Source organism: Hydra vulgaris, chromosome 01 (genome assembly GCF_038396675.1).
Source record: "Hydra vulgaris chromosome 01, alternate assembly HydraT2T_AEP".
Lineage (NCBI taxonomy): Eukaryota > Metazoa > Cnidaria > Hydrozoa > Anthoathecata > Hydridae > Hydra > Hydra vulgaris.
Window position 1 is genome coordinate 16,629,345 of NC_088920.1, and position 10,656 is coordinate 16,640,000.

At 26.4% G+C, this 10,656-nt stretch overlaps 1 protein-coding gene across 1 annotated transcript; it reads right to left on the reverse strand.

Annotated features, from left to right (window-relative positions):
* Positions 1–6,592: 6,592 nt before the first annotated feature.
* On the reverse strand, positions 6,593–7,273 carry LOC136074158 (uncharacterized). The gene is made up of 3 exons (XM_065786463.1): positions 7,265–7,273; positions 7,062–7,201; positions 6,593–6,842 (listed from the first exon to the last, which is right to left on the reverse strand). Exons 1-3 carry the CDS (start codon positions 7,271–7,273, stop codon positions 6,593–6,595), a joined length of 399 nt encoding a protein of 132 aa, XP_065642535.1.
* Between the last annotated feature and the right edge of the window lie 3,383 nt (positions 7,274–10,656).

Genomic DNA, 10,656 nt, shown 5'->3' on the forward strand with positions numbered 1-10,656 from the left:
AACTTTTCTTAACCAAGTCTTTTCTTAAAGAAGTCACGACCTTTCATGGTACAATTTCAAAGTGTTTAAGTAGACATTAGGTAGATAATGTTTAGTAGCTTGAAATGATAGGTAATATAAAATCTTTTTAAAATTTTATTAAGTATTTAATTTATTGTAATCTTTTTTTAAATTGTACTTTTAAATTTAATTGCTATAATTCTTAGATGCGGTCTAGCGTTAAAAGATATTTATGGGTAGTTTCATGCTTTCACTATAGTGTTGTTAAATTCTCTATAGTATTGTTAAAACCTTTGCTCTTTGAAAAAAATGCTTCTGGCTTTTCAATAAATGTATATAATTTCTCTTAATTGAATGAATTGTGGTTTCGGATATAATTGTGTTATTATATGTTTTGTTTTTCTATATTTAATATAGCATTAATCATTTTCATACATTTTTATTTAAGTTTAATTGTTTATAAATTATTAAGATTTAGATTATTAAAAAATTCATGTTTACAGAGTTGTTATTAATCAGATTTGAGTTGTTGTTCTAAGGAAGTTGAAGAGGTTTATTTATAAAATATACTATATTATAAAGAAAATTTTGATTTTCATATATGTTTTCACTAATAAATAGTTCAATATATATATATGTATATCCTTAGAGTCGCGACAGCATCATAGTTTGTGTGTTGGAGGGGGGATTTATAAATGTATATATATCTATAACCTAATTGCTACAGAAACGTTTAATGTTTAACGTCATTTTATTAATTACTAGGCTTTGAAAGAGCGCGTTCTCCAAATGCACGCGGTCATTGGAGAAAGATCTCTTAAGCGAGTTAAAACTTTTTACCTTTTGGAATTTAATTATTATCTATTAGTTTAAAAATATTACAAAAAGAATCATATTAAGATAAATAATTATCATTAAGATCATATTATAATTGAAGTAAGTATAGAAAATAGCAATTTAAATATAATATTTTTTTAGATATAAAGTAGAAAGGGTCACTTTTTTTAATTTTTAAAATTGTTTACATTTTGTTTGCTTTACTTTTTCTCTTAGCTTCGTTGTTTTTTTTTAGCAGTTTTGTTTTTATTGAGCTTATATTTTATTTTTTAGAGGGAAAATAGGGGCATGGATGAGGCATAATTATTTTTTATGCAACAAAAAAGTTATACTAATGCTATTTCCATAAAATTGGTTATTACTACTTTGAAATTTCTGTGATGCTCTTAACTATTTTTATTCTTTTTTAGAAAATTTAGAAAAATAAATTAAAATTTTGTGCCAACACTGACATGGCATGTTACATGTTATTGTATGTAAAGGTTAAATTTTGTTATGAGGATTACAGTTCTTATGAAAAAAAAATGAAGGTAAAGAATATTGTTTGTATATAATTATTTTTTTACTTTAAATTTTTTTAAAATTTCTCGTGTCATTTAAAAAATTTTTGTTTGCACATGTTTATTGTTTTCTTTTTTGATAAGGATGTGTATGTGGCAATATGTGCTTTATAGTTGTTTTATCAATGTTTTTTTATAATAATGTAAAGTGTTTTTTTTATTGTTTTTGTATGTGTTAATATGTGTTATATAATTGTTTTATAAATGTGTTTAAATATGTATATAAGGTATATATTTAACCTTAAACATATTTAAGCACATTTATACATGTATAGTTGGTACATATGTTTATATTATGTTGCTTCCATGTTTTCAAAGTGCTGTGACTTGGTAAATGTGTAGAGCAAGATGTGACAACCTAGCCAGCCAAGTGATGTACTTATAACAGAGGGTTTCACGTCAGTATTTAGTGTCAAACTGTTACTGCTTTAGGTGTTACTGCAAAAAAAAAAAAAAAAAGGTTTTTAAGCCTTTATTATTAATTACTCTAAAAATACATAATAATGTATTTTAATAACAATTTGTATAATGTTGTTACTTATGTTCTGTTATATATGAATGTTATGTTACTTAAGTTATGTTATATGCATATTATATTAACTTATGGTGTGTGCTATTGTTGTGTGTTGTTGCTGTGATGTTGTTTTTTTGTTATCTTTTGAGTTGATTGACATTTGGCTCACCTTCATTTGGTGTCTATTGTTAAAAATGATAAATAGGTAATTTTATTATAAAAAATCACTGCCTATGTTGCATATATGGCAAAATAATCCCAATTGCATATATGGCATTATTTTGCCATCTATGCAAAATATTTTCTCAATTTGATTTTTTGTATTTAGCATTGTTTATTATATGATTTTGCTATAAATATTTTGGAATCATGATGCACCAGCATAAATTATTTTCTAAAAGCTAACATGAAATAAAAATATTTAACAACTACTCTGATAAATCACAACAGCTTTTCTCTATAAGGTACATTGACTTTCATTTTTTGTATGTAATGTTTTTCTTATTTATTTACTTATTCATTACATTTTTTATTTAAGAGTTATCAGATGATGTATTTATGTTGTACATAATACATTATCTGATAAATCTAAAGCTAAGTTAATTTTTTTTCAAGCATCTTCAAACTTGATATATATATATATATATATATATATATATATATATATATATATATATATATATATATATATATATATATATATATATATTTAAAGTCATAAGAGTATTGTTTGTATATGTAATCTTAGGCCAAATCAAGATGTTCCGCTGACATTGTCAACTATACATCTATGATCCACTTGCAGCAGTAATTTTTAGAATGCAACAATTTGGTAATGATCTTTGCTTAAATGGTTTAATGTTTCGATTGCAAAATTTTATTAGTGAAGAGAACCCAATTTCTCCTGCATTTAAAAACATAGCTGAAGTGGAAGATGAAGAAATTCGCCCAACAGCTATAGAAGGTTGCTCAGTCTCAGTTATAAAAATGACTTTACTTGAAGGGCAAGATAAACGTTGCTATAATCTCCTTTCACATGATGTTGCAGTTGTATTTGTTGGCAAAGACGGTGCTCCACCTGCTTCCAGGGAAGTTGTTATTTACCCAAGAGGTCATCCTCTTAAAACTATATCAAGTATGTCTGCCAACATAGATTCTATGCTTTATTCTTTATTTTTTCTAAGGGGTGATGCTGGTTGGCATAATCAAATGGTTCACAACCCTGACTGTGCTACATTGGTTAGAAATCATGTTACATTATCTCAGTACTACAATTATAGACTTTCAGTTAGATAATTAACCTAAACAGAAGCAAGCAGTATGATGCCTTACACAAACATGTAAACAACCTTGGAAATGATCATAATATTAGATCAGGACGTGTTGTACTTTTGCCATTAACAATGTGGGAAGTTCTAGAGCTTTATTTAATTTAATTCATTTAAATACAGTAGTTTTATTCAAAGAAATGTTTGTTCCAAATTTTTTGCTTTTCTGTTTATATCATTGCTTTTCTGTTTATATACTTAAAAAAAGACATGGATTTCAATTAATCTTAAGTTAAGATATAGTCTTTAATTAGAAAAGATCACAATTTGTAAGATTCTTTTACTTTTTTTATTATCCAGTTGTAGCAATAGTAATATTACTGGTAGTATTTTTAAAGAATACAGTGAAATTGAAATGGCTATTAATAAGCAAAGAATTTATTTGTGTAAATTCTAATAGACAAAAATAATTGTTGTCCAAATGAAAGAGATAGAGCTAGGCAAGGTAAAATTAGTCATTGTTGAAATGTAAAATATGCTGCTCGGCAAGCAGAAAACTTACTTGCCAGAACTCAGTGTCAAGTAGTGTTAATGTTTTTTTATTTGATTTTAAACACTTTAGAATAATACTAATAATGAATTTTACTATTTACAGTAACAGTTGATAACAGTATTAAATTGAAATGATTTTAAATTTTTTTATAAATTCAAACATAATTCTGTTGTTTTTCAATGTTCTTTTTTTTTAGTTGTCTTTGTCATCACTTGATTAGTTTCCTTACTGTTGAAACATGGTTTTAATTTTGTAAATTTTAATGATATGAAATTTACTCTATTAATCATTAGTCAACAGTTAGAGAGAAGCTGGAACTTCTAACAATATAGGTAAAAATAGTTTTGTTTACTGGTAACTTAATTAAACCAGTTGATATTATTTATTGTGTGTCTTTTACTTTTTTTAATATGCTGCTTTGGAAACACTTTCTTTCTCTCCCTCTCTCACTTAGATGAGAGTTAAATGAGAATTAGTACATCAATAAAACATGTAATTACTGAGCTCTTACGTATTTCTTAATACCACACCATGACCATGTATATAAAACATGTATACAAAACACCAGACCATGTATATAAAATATTTTACGAGTTGCTTGCTATTTTATGATATAATTATTCAAATTGTTTAACCATAATTGTTCAATTTTGAAACAAATAAAATCTTTTTAGTTCAAATATTTCAGTTGATAAAATATCTTATAAATTTGTGGTGTTATTTAGCCGTGTTTTTACGTTAAGTTGTCTAGCCTTTCGATAATCTTTTCTTTTTTAATTATTTTGAGAAACATAGTAATGTGTGCTTACAAATATCTTATGCTATGCGCTATTATTTCTGTGTTTTGTGTTAATAGAGCTGGGCTGTTATAGCTATTTTTTTAATTCTTTATATTTTCTGTTATATTCTACTAACAATACAATGCAAACGATACTTTTGTTATTAAAAATTGTAATTACTTTTCATTTCTTTTTTTAGGTGTAGGCAGGCTTTACTTGACTTTCTTTTTATAATACCTGCTGTGTGTAACAGATTTTAAAAAGAATTTAACGATGTTAATGTAGTCTTTTTTTTTTCGTTAACTATAAGCAATGATTAAATTACTAAAAATCCGTATTACGGGTTGCTTACTGCTAGTTATTATTAATAATAATGATAGGAATTCCAAGTCTAAATTAATTAGTAAAGCAAAAGGAAAAAAAAAATACAGCTACTAATCAAAAAACAGAATGAATCGGATTTAAAGAATTAATACACATTAAACACCCTGAAATTATTAAAATAGAAAAAAAAAAGAAAAATTCATTCATGATTGGATTATAAATCACAGGGAAAAGTTCCCTTTCCCCCACTATGTTACGACTTACTCTATCTTTTATGATCAAGGCGACGGGCTATTTGTATTAATATTTGCACTTATTCATTAAAACCTTATATTTTTAATTACTATTAAATTCTCTTTAAAATCACTTTACATTGATTATCCAAATATAAATTTATATTACAATATTTATTGTAGTACATAATATCCCTTTTTATAAAGGCCATAATATTTGACTTTATTCTTTAAAGAATTATGCTTTAACTATAAGTTAAAGCTGAATACAACCATGCAACACTTGTATTTTCAAAAAAAGGTAAGGTATTTTGCGGATTATGGAATTAAATCACATACTCCTCTAATTAGAAAAATAAACAACCAAAATATTTGATTTTCACCTATTTAGGTATACTGTTCAGATTAATTATTAACAAAAAGATTACCAGGGTATCTAATCCTGTTTAATTATCATTTATTCAAGTTTCTAGTTTTTTTATAAAATTTTTGAAATTTTTAATTATTACCAAATAAATTAATATATTACCAAATCAATAATTTTAATTTTACAATTTTTATTCTATACACATTTAACCTATTTTTTATAAAAATTTATTTTTTAAGTATCACCGCGTCTGCTGGCCCTTAATTAGATAAAATTTACGATTACTTTGTAACTAAATTACTTTAATTGCATAAATTTCTTTACTGCTGTTAATTTTTCTTTGTTTCAGTAAAAACATGGCTTAAGCTATGCGTCTTAGGATAAAAAAGTATTAAATCTTTTAACCTGATACAAAATAGGAATTACCCTATTTTACTCATTTATCTGCTTCCACTAACATGTATAAACGATTCTCATACTTTTATTTCTCCGTAATCAAAAGAAACTGCTCTAATTTAAAAATAAAGAGAACCCTTATATTTTGGTCATGAGCCAAATAACTTTCCATTAGTTTACTCTTCTTCTTTTAGAAGATCAAATAATTAAATTTCTTAAAAATTTTCCTATATAAACACTTTTAACGAACTACCTTTTATAAACCACTCAACTCATTAAAAACAGGGAATAAAAAAAACTCTTGGGTTTTCTTCACCTCTAAAAGAGGATAACCCACCCCACCCCAGTCCAGGCGCAGCACTGGAGCACCCCCTACTGTGGCTAACGCAGGGGGCCCCGCGCCGCACCAACCCTCCCTTCCACTAATGTTTTTTTAACCCACAATAACTAACCCAACATATACATATTTTTTCACAGATGTCACAGCAATCATGGATCTGGTCAATTTAATGTTCCTTAACAGAAAACTCTTTTGGTAGCATTGATCTGCGACATATTTCTGTATTTCAACAATATGCTTTTTTAGCAGAGCTAACTTTTTGAAGGATAAGACACCTTGGGTAGACTAAAAGAACCGCATTACTCTGTTAGTCATAGGTGACCATGGTGAAAGTACCTATAAATTGATCTTACATCAGTCATAGTTATAGAAAAGACTAAAGTTTTTTTAGCTGTATAAGTGTTCAAAAGAATATCTTGAACTAAAAATTTTTTTCCGGATCTTTTGTGTCAGTATGTATTAGGCTGTACTTAATATTTCTTCTTTCTGGCGTAGATGATATGATAACTAAATTATGCATACAATGATTATCAATAATAAAGTCAGCGGTACTTTTAGTTGCAGTTGTTGTCAATGCCAATACTGGAATTCTTTTAGGGACAAGTGATCGCAATTCTGATAGTCTAATGTAGTGAGACCGAAATGCATCTGATTGTGTACTTGAACTTCCCCTATAAAAATCGCAGACAAATTAGGTATAAATAAAATCATGTAAATCAAAAGATGTTGCTTATAAAATGCTATATGTATTGCATTTATGTTTTTTTTCAATGGGCGAAATTGTTTAATTTTAAAATAACTTTATATATTACAAGAATGTCTGACATAGAAGTTGTAAATATCAATGTTTACTTTACGTAGCAAATTTTTTATATAACAAAATCACTTACCACTTTTTTACACAATGGCTTTCATCAACTGCAATTGCAACAAGTTTCTGATTGAAGACAGTGTCCTTGACAATTGATCTATAAGTTGTTACAATAGCTTCAGGTGAACAAAATATTACATTTGCTTCATTGTAATTTAACTAAAAAAAACAATACATAGTTTAAAATATTAAACAACACTCCACAATTCAAAAAAAATTTACCTGGGGCATGTCTAAATTCAATGTCAGAATAATATAATATTTCATAATAAATGCTTAACACATTTAGAATTTATAATGAAATATCATGATGAATACTAAATGCATTTAGCATTAAAAGTTTCTAAATAAATGATTAATTATTTCCCATTCATTATAAATATTTTAAATGCTTTTTACAGAAAATTGAACTCAAAATTCCAAAATTTATGAACAACAGAAAAAAAATGTATAATTTCTCAGGGTAATTACCCAGCAAAAATTAGACCTTTTCTAAAGAAATGGAAAACTTTATTTATTTACTAAAATAATGTATAACAATCAAGTTGGTTGTTATAACAATTAGCAAAATTGAAAATTTAAAAATAATTTTAAAACTAGTTTATTGGATAAGCAAATATTTTATTATATCGATAAACCTAAAAAATAATCAAGATTAGTTAATTGGTTACCCTGAAACCAATAAATTATCAAGTTTCAGTCGCCTACCAACAAAAAAACATGTGTTTTTTTTTTTTTGGTAGGGGAAATTACAAAAAAAAATTGATCAGGCAAGTCGAAATTTTAATGCTGGAAAAGATAAAATTATCAGATTTTGTAATGAAGTTAAGCAACTTTGCCACATTTCAGCAGTAAATACATATAAACAGTTATAGTTGCTTCAAAATTTTTAGAACGTCAAGAAGATAGACTAAGCATGTATTTTCGGAGAAGGTCAACCAAAGATCAAAAATCTAGTGCGTTTGAAGTCAGTGATTTAGTTAAAAATGCTTGCGCAAGATTAGAGCATTTCGGAAAATATGGTTGGTATATGCTTTGATATAACAGCAAGAAACACAGGTAATAAAAAAGGAGCAGCAACTTAAATTGAAAGTGAGTTAAAGAGAACTTTCCTATGGCTAGCATGTTGCCTTTATCATATTGAGCTACACATCAAAAATACATTTACCGCATTACGAGGAGATGGCAAGAGTCCAGATGAATCCATTTTTAAACGTTTCCAAGCCGAGTTTTCAAGAATCGATATTGATTACTCAAATTTAAACTTTTTTGAATGGCCAAACTAATTTAAATGATCATAAATAAAACTGACATCAAATCAAAAATTTTTAATCAAGCAAGTTTAGTTCTGAAATGAGCTTACCAATGCCTTGAAGAAAAAATATTTCTGCGAAAAAATTTTCTTGAATTAGTTTAATTTACTATTATCTATCTTGGGGCAAAACTATCAATGGACAAAACGTTCAAAATTCACAAACCAGGTCCAGTTCACAATGCAAGATTTATATCACATTCTATATATATTTTAAAAATGGAACTCTTATGATAAATTTACTGTCCAATGATGAGCAAGTTGTGATCCACCGCATGGCTAAGTTTATTAGTCTTTTTTATTCGATGCAATTTCTCCGCTCAAAGATTTCTGTATTTGCTTCAGTCGATGACTTGAACTTTTTTGTTGCAATGAACTGGTATCAAGAAGAAGATTTAGATATTGCAAACGCTGTGATTTCATCAATTAACTGTCACCTTTGCTATTTAACAGAAGAGCTTGTTATTTTATCTTTATTTAATGAAAAATTGTCAGAGTTTACCTGAAAAATAATGGCAAAAAAACTTGTTTCTACCTCAAGGCCAAAAATTTTCCTTTATTTTTTAATTGGTTCACAATTTTGGCTTCTTTTTCATTTATTAGGACTAATAAACAATCAGGAATGGCTCCAGATGAATCCACAAGAGTGGAAGTTCTTGTAAGATTATCGAACCGCATAAAATTTTGTTAAACAATTAGAGGTAACAAATGATTGCGCTGAAAGAGAAATCAAACTTATTGGTGATTTCCATGAGTGTGCGCAAAATGAAGAACAGCGACAATTTATTTTGCAAGTTGTTGAACAACACAGAATGCAAAATCCATCCTATTCGAAATCAAAACAAATTAACACTTTATAGTATTTTTTATATTACTAGTATCTTCTTTATTAATTATTATTTTTACGAAAAGCTGAAGCCCTAAAAATAGCCTAAATGAATTTTAATTTTGTTTTTTTAAAAGATTTAAAAAAGTAAAAGGTTTTGTAGCTTTATATTTTAATACGGCAAACCCTAGACATTACCTAGTTTTTCTGAAAATTTCACCAAATGTTCATCTAATAACCTTTGAGACATCCAGTAACGTAACATAAAACTAATTATTTTTTAAGTTACTCAGTTATTATTTATTAAGTTATATTTAAAGTTGAAAAAAGTGTAAAAAACGCTATTTTTTAAAGATGGCAACCTTAAGGTGACTTTTTAATATTTTGAAAAATTTACAGATTTTTTTTTGGTTCATTATTTACCCCATTTTGCATGTAACGTAACCATTTTTAAAACATTGTCGGAAATGAAACACCCTAGTGTTGAGCTTTTCATTTAAACAAGTGTAAAAAACCAATGTCGTGTTATGATTCGAAACAAGAAAAGAAGCAGATGTTGTTAAAATAAAGTGATTCTATTTAAAAGCCAAGTTTCACTCTTTTTATTTTTGTTGATTAATTAAAATAACTAATGGATAAAACTATGTAGCGTATATCCTTTAAATAATTCCTTTTTTAATGTTTTAATAAAAATTGTTTCAGTAAATTTTTGTTGTTTATTGTCAAGTAAAACTCGTTTTTTTTAGTATTTTTTATATTTTTTTTTTTTTTTTTTTTACATAGATGTTTTTCTTGCATTAACCGTTTTTACCATAAAATTTTACGCGAAAAACGTAATTCTTTATGTAAATGTCAGACAAGAAAACTTATTAAAACCTTTTATTAAAAACTTTTATTTAAAAACTCTTAATTAAAAACTTTTATTAAAAAATCATGCAAATAAATACCATCTTCAATGGTAAGGGTACTAAACAGCTTATGTTAAAAATAAAAAATTAAATAAAATATCTCAATAAAAAGAATATAGTTTTTTACTCTAAATTTTTTTTAACTAATTAAAACGCTACTGCAAAAACCTAACATGAACTAATTTTATTTTTTTTATAAATGCTAGAAAATAACGTACAAAACCCCCTGAAATACTTAATTCTCTAATGTTTTTCTTTCTAACATCAAAGTAAAGTGGCGAGACCATATTTGTTCCGGTGGATTTTAAAACTCAACTAGTAAATCAAAAAAAAATTCTTTTTTCAAATCCATGCTTTATGCAAGCAGAATTCTATTGGGCCTAGAAATTCTTTTTTTGTTATCTTTTGTAGAAGGAAAAATTACTGTTACGTTTTTAAATTTTTTTTTTTATTAATTCAGTGTTCTTATGGGGAAATACAAATTAAATTTTTGTTAACTTAATTAACTTTTTTTGGTCAAATTTTTCCATTTCCTTGTATTGTCATCAAAAATGTTTAAGTGTGCAAA